We start from the raw sequence: 23,053 nt of genomic DNA on the forward strand, positions 1-23,053 counted from the left end.
AAAACAAAAAGTATTCATCAGCACTGTAACAAGTGTAATACATTTAAAAACACTTAGGTGCAACAAAAACCGACTAATATCCCTTTAAGTCAGAAACTTTATTACAGCCTCACATGTTGGGGAAATAATTGTCACAGTACTTGATAAATGCAGTGGGGTTAAATAGATTACAACGCAGACTGATATATACCCCACTGAAACGTAAGCATGTTAGCCCTACTGTGCTGATTTAACCTTGCAGATGTAATAACCAATTCCTCAAAAGCAGCCGTATACATTACACATTAACACTCCCTGTTGTGTTATACAACACACGGAGATTCTACAGAAAATGATCAGCACCAGGACAGTCTGATCACATGAGATCCTAACAGTGGCTTCTGTCAATAAAGGAGTCCGTTTCTATGTACACACAGATGAGAAGCAGCAAGTTCTGCACAGAGTAAACAAGAATTTCATACTGCGCTAGACGACGAGTAGCACAGAAATACACTAAAAACATCTGTGAGGTCATTCTGCTACTTCATATAAGGTGAACAGATTTTGAGGGGGAATGGGTGAATTGAATCAAAATGAAAAACTTTCATGATTCAGATAGGGAATCCAATTTTGTACAACCTTCCAATTTACTTTTATCATCAAATTTGCTTTGTTCTCTTGGTATTCTTTGCTGAAAGCTAAACCTAGGTAGGTTCATATGCTAATTATTAAACCCTTGAAGGCCGCCACATAGCAGTGCATTTTATCAGCTTTTCACAGCTAGGCAGTGCTAGTTCAGGTGTGCCATATAAATACCATTGCACTCACTCCAGTGGAGATATTTATGAGTGGTCACTGATTGGCTAAAATGCAAGTCTGTCATAAGAACTAAAATAAGAGGGCAGTCTACAGAGGCTTAGATACAAGGTAATCACAGAGGTAAAACATATTAATATAACCATGTTTGTTCTGCAGAACTGGGAAATGGTTAAAAAAAAAAAAAAAAGGATTCTCTCTGTTTTTATACAATACAAATTCTGGAGTAGATGGTCCCTTTAAGAGCTGGCAGTCCTAAACTCAATCCCCCCCCCCATGCTCTTCTCAGGGTCAACGTTTGTTTACATCATCACAAAGTGTACAGAACTGAAGCTTACAGACAATCATAGTATTTCCTTATGTAGAGGTTTGAGAACAACTTTTGCCCAAACTAAAGGCTCCTTAATAAATAAAGCGGAAGAATTGCAGCCTCTGTACACTTCACAATAATGACAAGTACCTTTTCAGCATCTCTTGATTAACTATAATAAAGAATAGCTTTAGGTTATACAAGCTGCTGTTCGATATTATGAGAAGAAAATTATATATTCATATATTTTTGCAGAAAACCCCATGGTCTGCACATTATGCCATCTTGCAACAGGTCACGCAGAGCTCTCTCTTCTCCTATTGCTGCAAGGCTTACAGGGATCTGCGATGCAAATAAACTATGGCACCTGCCAGACCCTGTGAGCATATTACTAGGTTTCAAAAACAGTTTGTGTGTCCTTTTTAGACTTCCAGGGGACAACAGAACCAGTCTCTGACAAAAAAGGGACAACTGTAATAAAAAGAACTACTGGTCACCCTTACTAATAGGACTGAAGAGATTTTACAAATAAATCCTTCTGCTACTTCAATAAAAACAATAGTAAATAGGTGAGAGAGACCGTGGTAAAAACTTTTCTTTATTCAAGGCTTTTAAAATTCATGATGCCACTCCATCAGAAAGACATCAAATAGACATCACAACTGTATCCCAGAGCTTAACGGTCACAATTGCGGACGTGTTTCGGCTGTGTAAGCCGTAATCATAGCTTCAATAAAAACAAATCAACAGAAACAAAATACTGCTAATACTACTCAATAACCTAAAAGTAGAACAAACTCTTAAAATAATCAGATTAACACAAAATAACACCTAGTAGTCTAAGATGTGATAGCAACTTTATTTTAAACTATTTAGCATTACTATTATGGTAATTAAAACTGGATTCACAAAAACAGGGGGGGGGGGGGGGGGGGAGTTCTATTCTGAAGGACCTAATTATGCTAAATCTTAATTTAAGAATTTATCCTTCACAAATATCAGTTTCAGTTCACTGGAAACCATCAGGATAATGTGAGTAAAATCCAGATCTTTAAAAAGGGACTATTTTTTAAATCACAACCAACAATCACCAATCAGAAAAACTCTCCCAACTCTGCTGGCTGATAAGTCTCCATAAAGGACAGGTCACATATAACCCACATTACAGAGAACAAAACCGTGAGATTAAAGTGTTACCTCTGTGTATTTCCTGACGGAGAGTTTCGCACTTTGGGGTTACTGGAATGCATTGACAGGGATCCAGAGCTCACAGTCACTGATGCAGTGGGACTTGCCAAGTTCTTTGGAGGGCTCGGGGTTTTTAAATGAGTCCGTATAGCTTTCTGTGAAGTGCTTTTGTCAGTGTTGTCCTTTTGCTCGTCTTTCTCCTTTTTGTTTCGCTCTCTCTTGTTGAAGTGTGCTCTCCCCTCCTGCAGTTCCAGCATTCTTCGGACATGTGCCTCTCGTTGCAGAGGGAACTCTGTGCATTGCCAGGGCACACTACAAAGCAAAAACAAACAGGACATGTAAAGCTGCAAGCTCTCCTGAAATCTATTACACATAATGACAAACTGCAGAAGAGACTAAAAGGAACAAAAATGATGAAAAAAAAAAAGATTAAGCCGAGTATCGTTACGAATGCGCACGCTCTCTGGCCCTTACATTCTGCCCGATTCCCAAAGCAAAATCCACACTTCATGCTTAGTTTTAAGGGACAGACTACAATAGAATTTGTATTGTTTTAAAAGATAGATAATCCCTTTATTACCCATTCCCCAGTTTTGCATAACTAACACAGTTATAATAATATACTTTTAACCACTGTGATTACCTTGTATCTGAGCATCTTCTGACAGCCCCCTGATCACATGACTTTGTATTTATTATCTATTGACTTGCATTTAGTACTGTGTTGTGCTAAATCTTAAATAATAAATAAATAATAATCTTAAATAAAAGAACTACTTGGGTGTTAACACGGTGTTATCTATATGGCTCACATGAACTAGCAGCCTCCTGCTGTGAAAAGCAAATTTGAAAAAAAATCGTGTGATTAAGAGGCTGCCTAAAGTGGCTAAGAAACAGTCAGAAATTTAGAGGTTTGAAAGCTATAAAAGTATATTAATATATCAATGTTGGTTGTGCGAAGCTGGGGAATGGGAGGTAAAGGCGTTATCTATCTTTTTAAACAATAACAATTTTAGTGTAGACTGTCCCTTCAAAGATTCTATATAATCAATCACTTATAGGAATATTCAAAAGTAAAAGAAATAAATGAAAAACATAAATTATGACTTAGCAGATAATTTCCTTTCCTTCGATACAAGGAGAGTCCACAGCTGCATTCATTACTTGTGGGAATACAGAACCTGGTCACCAGGAGGAGGCAAAGACACCCCAGCCAAAGGATTAAATACCTCCCCCACTTCCCTCATCCCCCAGTCATTCTGCTGAGGGAGCAAGGAACAGAAGGAGAAATACCAACGTGAAAAAGGTGCCAGAAGAAAAAACAAATAAATTTAGGGCCGCCCATCGGAGAACACAAGCGGGAGCTGTGGACCTGGTAAGTCATAATTTATGTTTTCCTTCTAAATGCAGGGAGAGTCCACAGCTGCATCATTACTTGTGGGAAACTAATACCCAAGCTACAGAGGACACTGAATGCTAACCGGAGGGCCAAAAGGAAGGCGGCCCAAGTCTTAGGGCACCACAGCCTGCAATAACCCATTCTGCTGATGCGCTGCAACAGAAGTAAAAAAAGAAAAAGAATGTTTGGAGGACCAGATAGCCGCCCAACAATCAGAACCATAAAGATCTCATGCCCGAAAACCAAGAAGACGTCACTGATCTTGAACTGAGCCATAACATCTGAGGAGGATAAAAACCCAATGACTCCCAGGACAAGTGAAAAAAAAAAAAAAAAAAAAACTCCTTTATTAACAAAAAGGAAGGCAACTAAGCCTCCGAGACCCAAGACCATCAAGGCAAGATTCCCTGTGGGAAAAATCCTTTTCCATTTAGAAAAGAGTAACATTTAAAGGGACAGTCTAGGCCAAAATAAACTTTCATGATTCAGATAGAGCATGTGATTTTAAACAATTTTCCAATTTACTTTTATCACCAATTTTGCTTTGTTCTCTGGGTATTCTTAGTTGAAAGCTTAACCCAGGAGGTTCATATGCTAATTTTTTAGACCTTGAAGGCCACCTCTTTTCAGATTGCATTTTAACAGTTTTTCACCACTAGAGGGTGTTAGTTCATGTGTTTCATATAGATAACACTGTGCTCGTGCATGTGAAGTTATCTGGGAGCAGGCACTGATTGGCTAAACTGCAAGTCTGTCAAAAGAACTGAAATAAAGGGGCAGTTTGCAGAGGCTTAGATACAAGATAATCACAGAGGTTAAAAGTATATTAATGTAACTGTGTTGGTTATGCAAAACTGGGGAATGGGTAATGAAGGGATTATCTATCTTTTAAAACAATACAAATTCTGGTGTAGACTGTCCCTTTAAAATAATCCTAGGGAGAAAACCCTAACAAACTTGTAAACGAGGGAAACTCCTCTAAGGAGTAAGTCTTGTAAGATCACCCAAAGGGGCAATGGCATGTAGAAAAACATCTACAGACGGAATAAATCGATGAAAAAGGAATTCAAAGAACCCTCCTGCATGGTTAGAAAAATGAATCCGGTGCCACCCCCCAAAAAAAAAAAAAAAAGAGACCAAACTTCAAGAAGAAGCAAGAAAGGTACTGGCCTGACTGTAGTCAGCGCCCCAGCAAAAAGAACAAAACGCCTGACAGTGCAATGATTCTCTGGAACAGAAGAACAATCAGGGAATCGAAAATTGCTTGCAAGCCCACAATCAAGGAGCAAGGACTGCCGCCGGATTCAACCCACACCTACCGAATATTATGCGAAGAAGGCACTCATCAGGATAAGAACACTATCTGTCCCAAAAAGGACTGCTCTAGCCAGCGCTCGCTAGGAAGGCCCTTCCCCTGCTCATCCTGGGGAAAATAAAGACAGACTCCCGAAGTCCAATAGAGAGCCAGAACACACCAGTTCCTCCTACAAGGGTGATCCTCAGCATCTATGATAGATGACGAGGGACCAATTATGCGCCACAAAAAGAACATAGCCCTTCCAGAACGCTCTCCCTCTGCTAGGCCCAAACAATTTCTCGCATCCGCTCATAGAAATAGTCTATGAGGCCCAGTAACATACCCACGGAGGCGAGACCCTTAAACCGAGATACTAACTCGCGGACATAAAAAGAACTATCAGTCTCACATATTGCTAGCTTTGCTAGGATCAGACCAATTCCAACAACGAGTAATATGGTTGCACTTTGTTGTGCACTTATTATTGGTTTTAATACTGTCCCTAGTCCCTGACACCTGAAGCCGAGGGAGCTGCTATCGGCCAGGAAACAGGGGGGCTAGGTGTACAGTTTTAGTGTGGGTACTTTATCAAGGATTTTCCTTGTTTTTACTTTGGTTTCTATTAAAAATTAAATTTTTTAACTTGTACATATTTAGGGATGAGTGCTAAATAAACCCTATACTTTTTGGTTCCCTTACCAAACCCCCAGTGCATGCCAACAGCACCAGAATAACCTTCCCCTTAGGGATGCTAGCAGACTCCAGACGCAGAAAAAACACAGAAGTTGACCTGGGTTCCAAGCCACAACCTTCCGATTCAGCAGCGATGGATCTAACCACTACGCCACATCTCCCTGAGAGCGTAAGAGGAAACCAGGGATAGGTAAGGACACCTGATCGGCTCCTCCAATCAGATATCGCTCCTCGGGAAGAAAAAGATAGTTGGGAACATCCATTCCTGAAGAGCCTGCTTAATTAATTAGAGGACTGTTGACAAAGAGCCGTAGTGAGCCTCCGCTCACCGTCAAACACGAGCTCCTCCCAACTATGCAGTAGGAGCTCTCCCCTTCCAAACTAAGGGAGCTACCCATCGAAAAGTCCGATCTGGTACGAACCCAGAAGACCAGAACTTCAAGGATGAAAGCTCAGCTGAGGAACCATAGGATAAACAGGAAGGAAAACTCCTGATCCACAGACTCCCAATAGGACCCTCACTCCCCATAGGCAGAGAAGCGACAAAGACAAAACCATCCCTGAATAGCTACTTCAGACAGAAAGACCTGAAAACGGAAGGTTGGGGATCGAATCCCTCACTGATAGTCCCTATAAGTCTGCTAAAACAGATATAGAAAGGGAACGTCATGTCGAAGACTCAGGGACGACTAGAGGGCATATCGCAAGATGTCAGGAAAAAACTTCCTGACCAAAGGCATAAACACCCTGGAGATTTAACCAGAAACTCAAGTCTAGATCCAACTCTGAGGATCAAAAAGACAAGAGAAAATCCCTACAAGTCTAGTAAACAGCTGAAGGTAAGAAACCAGAAGCTAAGACCCGGGAGCTACTGCAAAACCTGGAGAAGGGTGATGCCACCTAAACCCCCAAAGAAAAAACCAGGGATCAGAACGAGGTGCGCTGTAAGAATACGATTCCTAAGAACCCTATTCGCTCAAAAGGATGAAATAGAAAGACATCCTTCTAACAGAACAAAAGAAAAGAGATCTTACAGTCTCAGACAACAGGAGCCCTGTAAGCAATGCTTAACAGTCAGAGAAACCAATTAGGATGGAAATCCCCCCTTCTTAATGGACCATACACCAACAGTGGAAAGAAATTCTCACAGGGTGATACATACCGGGACCATGACTCCCAAAGTCACCTGGAACTTCCCAAATACAAAATCAACAGATGAGAAACCCCCCCCCCCAAAAGAAAAAGTCTAGCTCCGTCTCTAGGGCTCCTAGATAAATAGATCCCTCAAGTGCCCATCCAAGATAAAGTATAAAGCCAGGTCCAGTCTGTACTCTAGTATAGAAGGACTAAAAGTGCCTGGATCAGAAGGTAGGACGACTCCTTTTGTGTAAAGAGAAGGAACAGGCATAACTAGCACCCAAAACAGGTCCTGCCTGTCATCAAGGATACAACACATCTGTGAAACATTCAAGGGCTAAAAGAAATTCTCAAATTCCAGCAATGCTAGAGAAACGGAGATAAACAAATTAAAGAATATAAGCTCTGTTGCTTAAAAAATTGTCTCACAATTATCGGGGGACCATCACCCCGAAGAGAGATCTAAATGCTTCCACCGGAAGTCTACAACAAACTCGACCAAATTTAGTCGAAAGTCTCAAAATCCCATGTGATGAAAAGTCTTATACGAGTTTCTATAACAACCCAGAGCTCTAAAAACTATATTAAAACGGAATAGCATGCCAAGGAAAAATAGGCAACGACCAAACATTTAACTGAAAAACAGAGAGAGTGTAAACAAAACCAGGCCCACCCCGTCACACACACAATCCCCCCTAGAGCTCGGAACTGGGATTCTAATAAGAGAAGAAAAAACAAAAATGTAAAAAAAGACAATAAGGAATAGGAACCTAATCCTCTCCACTCGTCTTATTCAAGATCGTTATACGATATGAGATTCAACGGACGGATCAGTACTGGGAACCTCTAACATCGTCAAAACCTCTCTCAGAAGTAAACGCAGGCATGCAAATCTAAACGCTATGCTCTCCGCCGTCTGAGGATTCAAGTTCGTAGACTCCAACCCCGGAGGTTTAATCTCTGAAGCCTCAGAGGAAACCGCATCCCCAGAGGACACAATAGTCATTGTACACGACGGGCCTTGGTCAGGGGAACCTGGATTGGCCCTTCGCTTGCGCACAGCAGAAAGAGGAAGCATCGCTAAGGCCATAGAGATAGCCATGTGGAACTGCGTGGTAACCTCTGGTGGAAAAAAGGTGAAGGGGGAGCGGAACTTGGGAAAACTGCATATGTAGCAACAAAAGACTAAGGAACGTGCCTCACTGAATTCAGAATCCTCAGAGGCGGATGGCTCAGTGGTCTCCGACAACCCAACAGCGGTTGACAATAACACCTTATAGCGGCATACAGAACATAATTGAGAGGGCAGGGTTACCTGGGCCTCCTCACAATATACACAGGTATCAAATTTTGTCTGAGGGATACTCCTCTAACATATCGGAAACCTCCATAACTCGTCTAAGTTATTATCAAAAGAGAAAAACAACTGGCACCTTATACCCCCAATGGTTGGGGCACTCACCACCTCCTATGACCCAGGCAGGTATAGAAGACACTCCTCACCGCAGACTCAGGAATCCGGAAAAACTTGACCACTCCCGGTCACATGGTGCTCATGCAGGACTGCCCCTGCTAAGAAAAAGGCGTGCCAGCTTAATAAACTGTGCAGCTCTCAAAAAGAAAGTAACCTGTACATTCCATATCAGCCAAAGAGCCCACACATTCTTACACATAAGCATTAAAAATCATATAACAAACCAGATTAAAAAATCCCAGCTGTTCAATAACCCCCTTCAGGAGATGTTAACCCTTGATTCCATAAAGATAAAGGAGTCCCACTGAGACCCTGTCTTCTATCGTTAACGTGTATAAAATGAAACTATCTTACTGGAATCTATGCCGTGGAACAGCGACACGGTCCTCAAAGTTTGACAGATTATAGCAGCGCCTCTGACATGGACTTGAACTAAGGTAAACAGGCAAAGAAACTCTTCAACGCGGATTGCTTAGGGAGCTGCTAATATGTGTCTGGATGGCTTTGCAGAAAGACTCTCCATGCATCTCCAAACTCTAACTTTCATCCATGCTCACACTGAGAGACTGACAAGACTACTTAAAACTCCAGTCCCATACCGAAGGGTACTACCCCCCATAAGAGATTACTCCAAATTTTACGACACTTCTCTGCCATCCTCCTGTGACAAAAGGCAAAGAATGACTGGGGGATGAGGGAAGTGGGGGGAGGTATTTAAGCCTTTGGTTGGGGTGTCTTTGCCTCCTCCTGGTTGCCAGGTTCTGTATTCCCAGAAGTAATGAATGCAGCTGTGGGCTCTCCCTGTATTTAGAAAGAAAGAAAAAAACTTCAAGAATTTATAGACAAAGCTCTGGAGGGTATCACACTGCTTATATGGCTGTAGATCAAGGTCAGTAGGTGAGCAAAGGAAATAATGTAAAGCGATTTTGTAAGAATTAAGTAAAATGGTCACGGGTAAAATTATTTTAAAAAACATAATTTATGTAAGAACTTACATGATAAATGAATTTCTTTCATATTGGCAAGAGTCCATAAGCTAGTGACGTATGGGATATACAATTCTACCAGTAGGGGGAAAGTTTCCCAAACCTCAAAATGCCTATATATCCATCCCTCGCCACACCCACAATTCAGTTTAACAAATAGCCAAGTAGTGGGGTGATAAAGAAAGGAGTATAAAGCATCAAAAAAACAAACTGGAAATATAATTGTGCTTTATACAAAAAATCATAACCACCATAAAAGGGATGGGTCTCATGGACTCTTGCCAATATGAAAGAAATTAATATAGCAGGAGAATTCTTACATAAATTATGTTTTCTTTCATGTAATTGGCAAGAGTCCATGAGCTAGTGACGTATGGGATAGTAATACCCAAGATGTGGAACTCCACAGAAGAGTCACTAGAGAGGGAGGGATAAAAATAGCCATTTTCCAATGAAAAAATTAATCCACAACCAAAAAATGATAAGTTTTTTCTCATAGTTGAAAAGAAAAAAAAACAAACAAACATAAGCAGAGGAATCAAACTGTAACAGCTGCCTGAAGAAGTTTTCTACCAAAAACTGCTTCCGAAAAAGCAAATAGATAAAAACGGTAGAATTTAGTAAACGTATGCAAAGAAGACCAAGTTGCTGCTTTGCAAATCTGATCAACTGAAGCTTCATCTTAAAAGCCCACAACGTGGAGACTGATCTAGTAGAATGAGCTGTAATTCTCTGAGACGGCGCCTGACCCGACTCCAAATAAGCCTGATGAATCAAAAGCTTTAACCAAGATGATGCCAAGGAAATGGCAGAAGCTTTCTGACCTTTCCTAGAACCAGAAAAGACAACAAATAGACTAGAAGTCTTCCTGAAATCTTTAGTAGCTTCAATATAAGCTCTTACAACATCCAAAGAATGTAAGGATCTCTCCAAAGAATTCTTAGGATTAGGACACAAAGAGGGAACAACAATTTCTCTATTAATGTTGTTAGAATTCACAACCTTAGGTAGAAATTTAAATGAAGTCCGCAAAACTGCCTTATCCTGATGGAAAATCAGAAAAGGAGATTCACAAGAAAGAGCAGATAATTCAGAAACTCTTCTAGCAGAAGAGCTGGCCAAAAGTAACAACACTTTCCAAGAAAGTAGTTTAATGTCCAAAGAATGCATAGGCTCAAAAGGAAGAGCCTGTAAAGCCTTCAAAACCAAATTAAGACTCCAAGGAGGAAAGATTGATTTAATGACAGGCTTGATACGGACCAAAGCCTGTACAAAACAGTGAATATCAGGAAACTTAGCAATCTTTCTGTGAAATAAAACAGAAAGAGCAGAGATTTGTCCCTTTAAGGAACTTGCAGACAAACCTTTATCCAAAACATCCTGAAGAAAATGTAAAATTCTAGGTATTGTAAAAGAATGCCAGGAGAATTTATGAGAAGAACACCATGAAATATAAGTCTTCCAAACCCAATAATAAATCTTCCTAGAAACAGATTTACAAGCCTGTAACATAGTATTAATCACTGAGTCAGAGAAAACTCTATGATTAAGCACTAGGCGTTCAATTTCCATACCTTCAAATTTAATGATTTGAGATCTTGATGGAAAAACGGACCTTGAGACAGAAGGTCTGGTCTTAAAAGAAGTGGCCAAAGTTGACAACTGGACATCCATACCAAAACCTGTGAGGCCATGCTGGAGCTACCAGAAACACAAACTATTGTTCCATGATGATCTTGGAAATCTTTCTTGGAAGAAGAACAAGAGGCGGGAAGATATAAGCAGGTTGGTAACACCAAGGAACTGCTAACGCATCTACTGCCTCCACCTGAGGATCCCTGGACAGGTACCTGGGAAGTTTCTTGTTTAGATGGGAAGCCATCAGATCTATTTCTGGAAAACCCCACATCTGAACAATCTTTGAAAACACATCTGGGTGGAGAGACCATTCTCCCGGTTGTAAATTCCGACGACTGAGATAATCCGCTTTCCAATTGTCTACACCTGGGATATGAACCGCAGACAGACAGGAGCTGGATTCCGCCCAAGAAAGTATCCGAGATACTTCTTTCATAGCTAGGGGACTGCGAGTCCCACCCTGATGATTGACGTATGCCACAGTTGTGATATTGTCTGTCTGAAAACAAATGAATGGTTATCTCTTCAACAGAGACCAAACCTGAAGAGCCCTGAAAATAGCTCGGAGTTCTAAAATTTTGATTGATAACCTCGCCTCTTGAGGTTTCCAAACCCCTTGTGCAGTCAGAGATCCCCAGACAGCTCCCCAACCTGAAAGACTTGCATCTATTGTGATCACAGTCCAGGTTGGACGAACAAAAGAAGCCCCTTCAACTATACGATGGCGATCTAACCACCATGTCAGAGAGAGTCGAACTTTGGGATTTAAGGATATTAATTGTGATATATTTGTATAATCCCTGCACCATTGATTCAGCATACAAAGGTGGAGAGGTCTCATATGAAAACGAGCAAAGGGGATTGTGTCTGATGCTGCAGTCATGAGACCTAAAACTTCCATGCACATAGCTACTGAAGGGAATGATTGAGACTGAAGTTTCCGACAAGCTGAAACCAATTTTAATCGTCTCTTGTCTGTTAGAGACAGAGTCATGGACACTGAATCTATCTGGAAATCTAAAAAGGTGACCTTGTCTGAGGAATCAAGGAACTTTTTGGTAAATTGATCCTCCAACCATGTCTTTGAAGAAACAACACTAGTTGATTTGTGTGAGATTCTGCAGAATGTAAAAACTGAGCTAGTATCAAGATATCATCCAAATAAGAAAACGCCACAATACCCTGTTCTCTGATTACAGAGAGTAGGGCACTGAGAACCTTTGAAAAGATTCTTGGAGCTGTCGCTAGGCCAAATGGAAGAGCGACAAATTGGTAATGCTTGTCTAGAAAAGAGAATCTCAGAAACTGATAGTGGTCTGGATAAATCGGAATATTAAGATATGCATCCTGTAAGTCTATCGTGGACATATAATGCCCTTGCTGAACAAAAGGCAGAATAGTCCTTATAGTCACCATTTTGAAAGATGGCACTCTTACAAAACGATTCAAAAATTTCAGATCCAGAACGGGCCTGAATGAATTTTCTTTCTTTTGGACAATGAATAGATTTGAATAAAACCCCAGACCCTGTTCCTGAAACGGAACTGGTATGATTACCCCTGAAAGCTACAGGTCTGAAACACACTTCAGAAAAGCCTGAGCCTTTACTGGATTTACTGGGATGCATGAGAGAAAATATCTTCTCACAGGAGGTCTTACTCTGAATCCTTTTGGTACCCTTGAGAGACAATACTCTGAATCCATTGATTTTGGACAGAATCTGCCCAAATGCTTTGGAAGAATCTTAATCTGCCCCCTACCAGCTGAGCTGGAATGAGGGCCGCACCTTCATGCAGACTTGGGGGCTGGCTTTAGTTTCTTAAACGACTTGGATTTACTCCAACTTGAAGTAGGTTTCCAATTGGAAACAGATTATTTGGGAGAAGGATTGGGTTTCTGTTCCTTATGTTGTCTAAAGGAATGAAAACGGTTAGAAGCTTTAGATTTACCCTTAGGTCTTTTATCCTGAGGCAAAAAAACTCCCTTCCCCCCAGTGACAGTTGAAATAATCGAATCCAACTGAGAACCAAATAAATTATTACCTTGGGAAGAAAGAGATAGTAATCTAGACTTAGATACCATGTCAGCATTCCAATATTTGAGCCACAAAGCTCTTCTAGCTAAAATAGCTAAAGACAGATTTAACATCAATTTTGATTATATAAAAAAATGGCATCACAGATAAAATGATTAGCATGTTGAAGCAAGTGAACAATGCTAGACAAATCAGGATCCATTTCCTGTTGCGCTAAACTTTCCAACCAAAAAGTTGATGCAGCTGCAACATCAGCCATAGAAATGGCAGACCTGAGAAGATAGCCAGAATATAAAAAAGCTTTCCTTAGATAAGATTCAAGTTTCCTATCTAAAGGGTCCTTAAAGGAAGTACTATCTTCCATAGGAATAGTAGTACGTTTGGTAAGAGTAGAAAGAGCCCCATCAACTTTGGGGATCTATTCCCAAAACTCCAATCTAACTGCTGGCAAAGGATACATTTTTTTAAACCTTGAAGAAGGGAAGTACCAGGCCTATTCAATTCCTTAGAAATCATATCAGAAATAGCATCAGGAACTGGAAAAACCTCTGGAGTAACCACAGGAGGGTTATAAAGAGAATGTAAACGTTTACTAGTTTTAGTATCAAGAGGACTAGTTTCCTCAATATCAAACTTAATCAACACCTCTTTTAATAAGGAACAAATATACTCCATTTTAAATAAATAAGTAGGTTTGTCAGTGTCAATATCTGAGTTAGGATCTTTTGAATCAGATAGATCCTCATCAGAGGAGGATGATTCAGTATGTTGTCGGTCATTTGATATTTCATCAACTTTATGAGAAGTTTTAAAAGACCTTTACGTTTATTAAAAGGTGGGATAGCAGACAAAGCCTTCTGAATCGCATCAGCAATAAAATATTTTATATTCACAGGGACATCATGTACATTAGATGTTGAAGGAACAACAGGCATTGTACTATTACTGATGGATACATTCTCTGCATGTAAAAGCTTATCATGACAACTATTACATGCCAAAGCTGAAGATATAATCTCCACAAATTTACAACAGATACACTTAAGCTTTGGTAGAACTGGTATCCGGCAGCAGGGTTCCAACAGTGGTTTCTGAGACATGATCAGATTGAGAAAAAAAAACATATAAAGCAAAATTATCAATGTCCTTATATGACAGTTTCAGGAATGGCAAAAAAATGCAAACAGCATAGCCCTCTGACATAGAAAAAGGCAAGAGGCATATAGGAATGGGGTTTTAAATAATTAAATTATTTGGCGCCAAGTATAACGCACAATGAAATTTTTTGGCGCTAACAACATCCAGAAATGACACACTCACGTCATTGCAGATGCAACCTTGTGCAAGGAAACTCGGCATCAACTAAGACGCTGGAAATGACGACTTTGCGTCACCGGACGTACCTTTGCGGAAAAATTTTTTATTGTGCCAAGAATGACGCAATAAACATCAGCATTTTGTGACCTCGCAAGCCTAATTTTGCCCACAAAAATTTAATGAAAAAGCAGTCAATTTGAAAAAAAGACTATACCCCAGGTAAGAAAAATATTTTTCCTAAATATGGTTTTTTTCCCAAATATGAAACTGATAGTCTGCAAAAGGAAAACTAAATTTATGCTTACCTGATAAATTACTTTCTTTTACGATATGACGAGTCAACAGATTTCATCCTTACTTGTGAGATATTAACCTCCTGCTAACAGGAAGTGGCAAAGAGCACCACAGCAGAGCTGTATATATAGCCCCTCCCCTTGCCATCCCCCCTCAGTCATTCGGCCAAAGGTATAGAAGAGAAAAAGAAAAGGCTAAAAAGTGCAGAGGTGACTGAAGTTTACAAAAAATATAAAGAAAAACCGTCTTAAAAAGAACAGGGTGGGCCGTGGACTCGTCATATCGTAAAAGAAAGTAATTTATCAGGTAAGCATAAATTTCGTTTTCTTTTACAAAGATATGACGAGTCCACGGATTTCATCCTTACTTGTGGGAAACCAATACCAAAGCAATAGGACACGGATGAAAGGGAGGGACAAGACAGGAACCTAAATGGAAAGCACCACTGCTTGAAGAACCTTTCTCCCAAAGATAGCCTCAGAAGAAGCTAAAGTATCAAATTTGTAAAAAGTGTGAAGGGACGACCAAGTCGCAGCCTTACAAATCTGTTCCACAGATGCATCGTTTTTAAAAACCCATGTGGAAGCCACAGCCCTAGTAGAATGAGCCGTAATTCTTTCAGGAGGCTGCTGTCCAGCAGTCTCACATGCCAGGCGGATGATACTCTTCAGCCAAAAAGAAAGAAAGGTAGCCGTAGCTTTCTGACCCCTACGCTATCCAGAATAAACTATGAATAATGAAGATGATTGACGGAAATCCTTAGTTGCCTTTAAGTAAAACTTTAAGGAACGGACCACGTCCAAGTTATGTAACAGACGCTCCTTCTTAGAAGAAGGATTAGGACACAAGGAAGGAACAACAATTTCCTGATTAATATTCTTTTTCGAAACAACCTTAGGAAGGAACCCAGGTTTGGTACATAAAAACCACCTTATTAGAATGAAATATGAGATAAGGCGAATCACACTGTAATGCTGAAAGCTCAGAAACTCTTCGAGCAGAAGAAATAGCAACCAAAAACAGAACTTTCCAAGATAATAGTTTAATATCTATGGAATGCATAGGTTCAAACGGAACCCCTTGCAGAAGTTGAAGAACTAAATTCAAACTCCAGGGAGGAGTAATAGGTCTAAATACAGGCTTAATTCTAGATAGAGCCTGACAAAAAGACTGAACATCTGATACATTTGCCAAACGTTTGTGAAACAGAATTGACAAAGCTGAAATTTGTCCCTTTAAGGAACTTGCTGATAATCCTTTCTCCAATCCTTTTTGGAGAAAAGACAAAATCCAAGGAATCCTAACTTTACTCCATGAGTAACCCTTGGATTCACACCAAAAAGATATTTACGCCATATCTTATGATATATTTTTCTAGTGACAGGCTTTCTAGCCTGTATCAAAGTACTGATAACTGAACCAGAGAATCCTCGCTTCGATAAAATCAAGCGTTCAATCTCCACGCAGTCAGTTGCAGAGAAATTAGATTTGGATGTTGGAAAGGACCTTGAATGAGAAGGTCCTGTCTCAACGGAAGTTTCCACAGTGGCAGAGAGGACATGTCCACTAGATCCGTAAACCAAGTCCTGCGTGGCCACGCAGGCGCTATCAGGATCACTGAAGCTCTCTCCTGTTTGATTCGAGCAATCACGCGTGGGAGGAGAGGAAACGGCGGAAACACATAAGCTAGGCTGAACAACCAAGGTACTGCCAAGGCATCTATCAGTTCGGCCTGAGGATCCCTTGACCGGGATCCGTATCTTTGAAGCTTGGCATTCTGACGAGATGCCATCAAAACCAATTCCGGTCTGCCCCATCTGAGAATCAATGAGGCAATACCTCCGGGTGAAGTTCCCACTCCCCTGGATGAAAAGTCTGTTGACTTAGAAAATCTGCTTCCCAGTTCTCTACCCTTGGGATGTAGATCGCTGACAGATGACAAGAGTGGGCCTCTGCCCAACTGATTATCTTGAATACTTCTATCATCGCTAAGGAACTCCTTGTTCCCCCCTGCTGATTGACATATGCCACAGTCGTTATGTTGTCCGACTGGAATCTTATGAATTTGGCCGAAGCCAACTGAAGCCATGCCTGAAGCGCATTGAATATTGCTCTAAATTCCAGAATATTGATTGGAAGTAGAGACTCCACTTGAGTCCAAACACCCTGAGCCTTCAGAGAGTTCCAAACTGCACCCCCAGCCCAGAAGGCTGGCATCTGTTGTCACTATCACCCACGAGGGTCTGCGGAAACAAGTCCCCTGGGACAGATGATCTGGCGACAACCACCAAAGAAGAGAGTTTCTGGTCTCTTGATCCAGAATTATCTTTGGAGATAAATCCGCATAATCCCCATTCCACTGACCGAGCATGCACAGTTACAGTGGTCTGAGATGAAAGCGAGCAAACGGAACGATGTCCATTGCCGCTACCATTAATCCGATTACCTCCATACACTGAGCCACTGATGGCCGAGGAATGGACAGAAGTGCTTGGCAAGTATTCAAAATCTTTGATTTTCTGACCTCCGTCAGAAATACTTTCATAGCTACCGAGTCTATCAGAGTTCCCAGAAAAGGAACCCTTGTCCGTGGAACAAGTGAACTCTTCTCTATGTTCCCCTTCCAGCCGTGAGTTCTCAGAAAAGACAACACTGTGTCCGTGTGAGATTTTGTCAGATGATATGTTGACGCCTGAATCATAATATCGTCCAGATAAGGCTCCACTGCTATCCCTTGCGGTCTGAGAACCGCAAAAAGAGACCCTAGAACCTTTGTGAAGATTCTGGGTGCTGTGGCCAACCCCAAAGGAAGAGCCATGAACTGATAATGTTTGTCCAAGAAGGCAAACCTTAAAAACCGATGATGATCTTTGTGGATTGGAATATGAAGGTAAGCATCCTTCAAATCCACGGTAGTCATACATTGACCCTCCTGGATCACTGGCAAAATCGTTCGAATTGTCTCCATCTTGAATGATGGAACTCAGACATTTGTTTAGACACTTGAGGTCCAAAATGGGTCAGAACATTCCCTCTTTTTTGGGGACCACAAATAGGTTTGAGTAAAAACCCTGTCCCAATTTTGGAACAGGACAGATTACTCCCATAGTAAAAAGATCTTTTACACAGCGTAAGAACGCCTCTCTCTTTATCTGGTTTGCAGATAATTTTTGAAAGATGAAATCTCCCTCTTGGGAGAAAATCCTTGAATTCCAATTGATAACCGTGGGTCATTATTTCTAGTGCCCAGGAATCCTGAACATCACTTGCCCAAGCCTGAGCAAAGAAATTAAGTGAACAATTTTTCCAAAATGCACAAAAAACGTTAAATTATTCCCAAATTTAACCTAATATCGTTGGTTAATCCAAAAATTACTGCACCCAGAAGCAAGGGCAGAAATAAGGCTTTAGAAGTACTTATATCAACATGTAGTCAAAAGATAGATAAAAATACACGCTGTGGCGCCTACCTGCCCCCAGGGTACTTCGAATCAAGTTTCCAACCCTTCAGACCAGCTACACAGTCCAGGAGCCACCGCGTTACTGTTTGCTGCTGCTAAGCCTGAAGAAATTGCGCCAAAATAGGCTCCGCCCCTTAAGAGCAAAAGTTGGAGTAGGCCCAAACAACACTGCATGGAAATGCAGTTTTGCACTAAAGTAAAAATACACACACAATATAACCCTCAAGCATAAAAGCAATTAGTTTTAAGTGCCAAAAATAAAAACCATGAAACATCGTTTTTTTATATTGTCTTTCATGTCACATAATGCCCAAATATCAACTAATGATAAATATAATATAGGGACTCCAGTAACACCCCTCTAATTACAAACATAATTTATGCTTACCTGATAAATATTTCTCTTGTAGTGTATCCAGTCCACGGATCATCCATTACTTGTGGGATATTCTCCTTCCCAACAGGAAGTTGCAAGAGGATCACCCACAGCAGAGCTGCTATATAGCTCCTCCCCTCACTGCCATATCCAGTCATTCGACCGAAACAAGCCGAGAAAGGAGAAACCATAGGGTGCAGTGGTGACTGTAGTTTAATTAAAATTTAGACCTGCCTGAAAAGGACAGGGCGGGCCGTGGACTGGATACACTACAAGAGAAATAAATTTATCAGGGAAGCATAAATTATTTTTTCTCTTGTTAAGTGTATCCAGTCCACGGATCATCCATTACTTGTGGGATACCAATACCAAAGCTAAAGTACACGGATGATGGGAGGGACAAGGCAGGAACTTAAACGGAAGGAACCACTGCCTGTAGATCCTTTCTCCCAAAAACAGCCTCCGAAGAAGCAAAAGTATCAAATTTGTAAAGTTTGGAAAAAGTATGAAGGGAAGACCAAGTTGCAGCCTTGCAAATCTGTTCAACAGAGGCCTCATTTTTAAAGGCCCAGGTGGAAGCCACAGCTCTAGTAGAATGAGCTGTAATCCTTTTAGGAGGCTGCTGTCCAGCAGTCTCATAGGCTAAACGGATTATACTCCGAAGACAAAAAGAAAGAGAGGTTGCCGAGGCCTTCTGACCTCTCCTCTGTCCAGAGTAAACAACAAACAGGTTAGATGTTTGGCGAAAATCTTTAGTAGCCTGTAAGTAAAACTTCAAGGCACGGACTAAGTCTAGATTATGCAAAAGACGTTCTTTCTTTGAAGAAGGATTAGGACATAATGATGGAACAACAATCTCTTGATTGATATTCTTGTTAGAAACCACCTTAGGTAAAAACCCAGGTTTTGTACGCAGAACAACTTTATCTGAATGAAAGATCAGATAAGGAGAATCACAATGTAAGGCAGATGACTCCGAGACTCTTCGAGCCGAGGAAATAGCCATCAGAAAAAGAACTTTAAGAACCAAGTTTAAGCTCCATGGAGGAGCAACAGGTTTAAACACAGGCTTCATTCTAACTAAAGCCTGACAAAATGCCTGAACGTCTGGAACTTCTGCCAGACGCTTGTGTAAAAGAATAGACAGAGCAGAAATCTGTCCCTTTAAAGAACTAGCTGATAATCCTTTGTCCAAACCCTCTTGGAGGAAGGACAATATCCTAGGAATCCTAACCCTACTCCATGAGTAATTCTTGGATTCACACCAATGAAGATATTTACGCCATATCTTGTGGTAAATTTTCCTGGTGACAGGCTTTCGTGCCTGTATTAAAGGGACACTGTACCCAAATTTTTTCTTTTGTGATTCAGATAGAGCATGCAATTTGAAGCAACTTTCTAATGTACTCCTATTATCAAATTTTCTTCATTCTCTTGGTATGTTTATTTGAAAAGCAAGAATTTAAGTTTAGATGCCGGCCCATTTTTGGTGAACAACCTGGGTTGTCCTTGCTGATTGGGCAGCACCAATAAACAATTGCTGTCCATGGTTCTGAACCACAAATTTGCTGGCTCCTCAGCTTAGATGCCTCCTTTTTCAAATAAAGATATCAAGAGAACGAAGAAAATTTGATAATAGAAGTAAAATTAGAAAGTTGCTTAAAATTGCATGCTCTATCTGAATCACAAAATAAAAAATTTGGGTACAGTGTCCCTTTAAGGTATCAATTACTGACTCGGAGAAGCCACGCTTTGATAGGATCAAGCGTTCAATCTCCACGCAGTCAGTCTCAGAGAAAGTAGATTCGGATGATTGAAAGGACCTTGTATTAGAAGGTCTTGTCTCAGAGGCAGAGTCCATGGTGGAAAGGATGACATGTCCACTAGGTCTGCATACCAGGTCCTGCGTGGCCACGCAGGCGCTATCAATATCACCGATGCTCTTTCCTGTTTGATTTTGGCAATCAGACGAGGGAGCAGAGGAAACGGTGGAAACACATAAGCCAGGTTGAAGAACCAAGGCGCTGCTAGAGCATCTATCAGTGCCGCTTCTGGGTCCCTGGACCTGGATCCGTAACAAGGAAGCTTGGCGTTCTGGCGAGACGCCATGAGATCCAATTCTGGTTTGCCCCAACGGAGAACCAATTGAGGAAACACCTCCGGATGGAGTTCCCATTCCCTCGGATGAAAAGTCCGCCTCCCAGTTCTCTACACCTGAGATATGGATCGCTGACAGGTGGCAAGAGTGAGTCTCTGCCCAGCGAATTATCTTGGAGACTTCTGACATCGCTAGGGAACTCCTGGTTCCCCCTTGATGGATGATGTAAGCCACAGTCGTGATGTTGTCCGACTGAAATCTGATGAACCTCAGTGTTGCTAGCTGAGGCCAAGCCAGAAGAGCATTGAATATTGCTCTGAACTCCAGAATATTTATTGGGAGGAGTTTCTCCTCCTGAGTCCATGAACCCCGAGCCTTCAGGGAGTTCCAGACTGCACCCCAACCTAGAAGGCTGGCATCTGTTGTTACAATTGTCCAATCTGGTCTGCGAAAGGTCATACCCTTGGACAGATGGGCTCGAGATAACCACCAGATAAGAGAATCTCTGGTTTCCTGATCCAGATTTAGTAGAGGGGACAAATCTGTGTAATCCCCATTCCACTGACTGAGCATGCATAATTGCAGCGGTCTGAGATGCAGGCGCGCGAATGGCACTATGTCCATCGCCGCTACCATTAAGCCGATTACTTCCATGCACTGAGCCACCGTGGGGTGCGGAATGGAGTGAAGAACACGGCAAGCATTTAGAAGTTTTGATAACCTAGACTCCGTCAGGTAAATTTTCATTTCTACAGAATCTATTAGAGTCCCTAGGAAGGAAACCCTCGTGAGAGGAGATCGAGAACTCTTTTCTTCGTTCACTTTCCACCCATGCGACCTCAGGAATGCCAGAACTATCTCTGTATGAGATTTGGCAATTTGAAAGCTTGACGCCTGTATCAGGATATCGTCCAGGTAAGGAGCCACCGCTATGCCTCGCGGTCTTAGGACCGCCAGAAGTGAGCCTAGAACCTTTGTAAAAATTCTTGGGGCTGTAGCCAACCCGAATGGAAGAGCTACAACTTGGTAATGCCTCTCTAAAAAGGCAAACCTCAGGAACTGATGATGATTCTTGTGAATCGGAATGTGAAAGTAGGCATCCTTTAAGTCCACTGTGGTCATGTACTCACTGCAGTCAGACGCAGAGAAATTAGATTTGGATGCTTGAAAGGACCTTGAATTAGAAGGTCCTGCCTCACTGGTAGTGTCCATGGTGGGACAGATGACATGTCCACTAGGTCTGCATACCAGGTCCACCGAAGCCCTCTCCTGCTTGATTCTGGCAACCAGACGAGGGAGGAGAGGAAACGGTGGAAAAAAAAAAAAGGCCAGATTGAAGGACCAAGGCGCTGCTAGAGCCTTTATCAGTACCGCCTGTGGATCCCGGGACCTGGACCCGTAATGAGGAAGTTTGGTGTTCTGACGGGACGCAATCAGATCCAATTCTGGAGTGCCCCATAGCTGAGTCAGCTGGGCAAATAACTCCGGGTGGAGTTCCCACTCCCCCGGGTGAAAAGTCTGACGACTTAGAAAATCCGCCTCCCAGTTGTCTACTCCTGGGATGTGAATTGCTGAGAGATGGCAGGAGTGATCCTCCGCCCACCTGATTATTTTGGTTACCTCCGTCATTGCTATGGAACTCCTTGTTCCCCCTTGATGATTGACGTAAGTTACAGTCGTGATGTTGTCCGACTGAAATCTGATGAATTTGGCCGCAGCTAGTTGAGGCCATGCCTGAAACGCGTTGAATATCGCCCTCAGTTCCAGAATGTTTATCGGGAGAAGAGCCACTTCCCAAGACCATAAGCCCTGAACTTTCAGGGAGTTCTTGACTGCACCCCAGCCCAAAAGACTGGTGTCGGTCGTTACGATGATCCACTCTGGTCTGCGGAAACACATTCCCTGAGACAACCACCAGAGAAGAGAATCTCTGGTCCCCTGGTCCAGCTGTATTTGAGGAGAAAAATCTGCATAATCCCCATTCCACTGTTTGAGCATGCATAGTTGCAGTGGACTGAGGTGTATCCGTGCAAAAGGGACTATGTCCATTGCCGCTACCATTAGTCCGATTGTCTCCATGCACTGAGCTACAGATGGCAGAGGAATGGAATGAAGGACTCGGCAAGTGGTTAAGAGTTTTAACTTTCTGACCTCCGTCAGAAATATTTTCCTATCTACCGAGTCTATCAGAGTTCCTAGGAAGGAAACTGTGTGAGGGGGGAGAAGAACTCTTTTTGATGTTCACCTTCCACCCGTGAGACCACAGAAAAGCCAATATGATTTCCGTGTGAGACTTGGCTCTTTGGAAAGTCGAAGCCTGAATTAAGATGTCGTCTAGATAAGGCGCCACTGCTATGCCCCGCGGTCTTAGAACTGCCAGGAGGGACCCTAGCACCTTTGTGAAAATTCTGGGAGCAGTGGCCAACCCGAAAGGAAGAGCCACAAACTGGTAATGCCTGTCCAGAAAGGCGAACCTGAGAAACTGGTGATGATCTTTGTGGATAGGAATGTGTAGATACGCATCCTATAAATCCACGGTGGTCATATATTGACCC

The 23,053-nt window shown here is 41.8% G+C and overlaps 1 protein-coding gene across 1 annotated transcript in view; it reads right to left on the bottom strand.

The window, feature by feature from the left end:
• BCL9 (BCL9 transcription coactivator) overlaps nt 1-23,053 on the bottom strand; it is a 346,838-nt gene that overhangs the window by 237,777 nt on the left and 86,008 nt on the right. The window contains 1 exon segment of the mRNA XM_053705893.1: nt 2,303-2,605. Coding sequence (XP_053561868.1) covers nt 2,303-2,550 — 248 coding nt within the window. The 5' untranslated portion in view covers nt 2,551-2,605.

This window comes from Bombina bombina, chromosome 3, assembly GCF_027579735.1.
Source record: "Bombina bombina isolate aBomBom1 chromosome 3, aBomBom1.pri, whole genome shotgun sequence".
NCBI classification, from domain to species: Eukaryota; Metazoa; Chordata; class Amphibia; order Anura; family Bombinatoridae; genus Bombina; species Bombina bombina.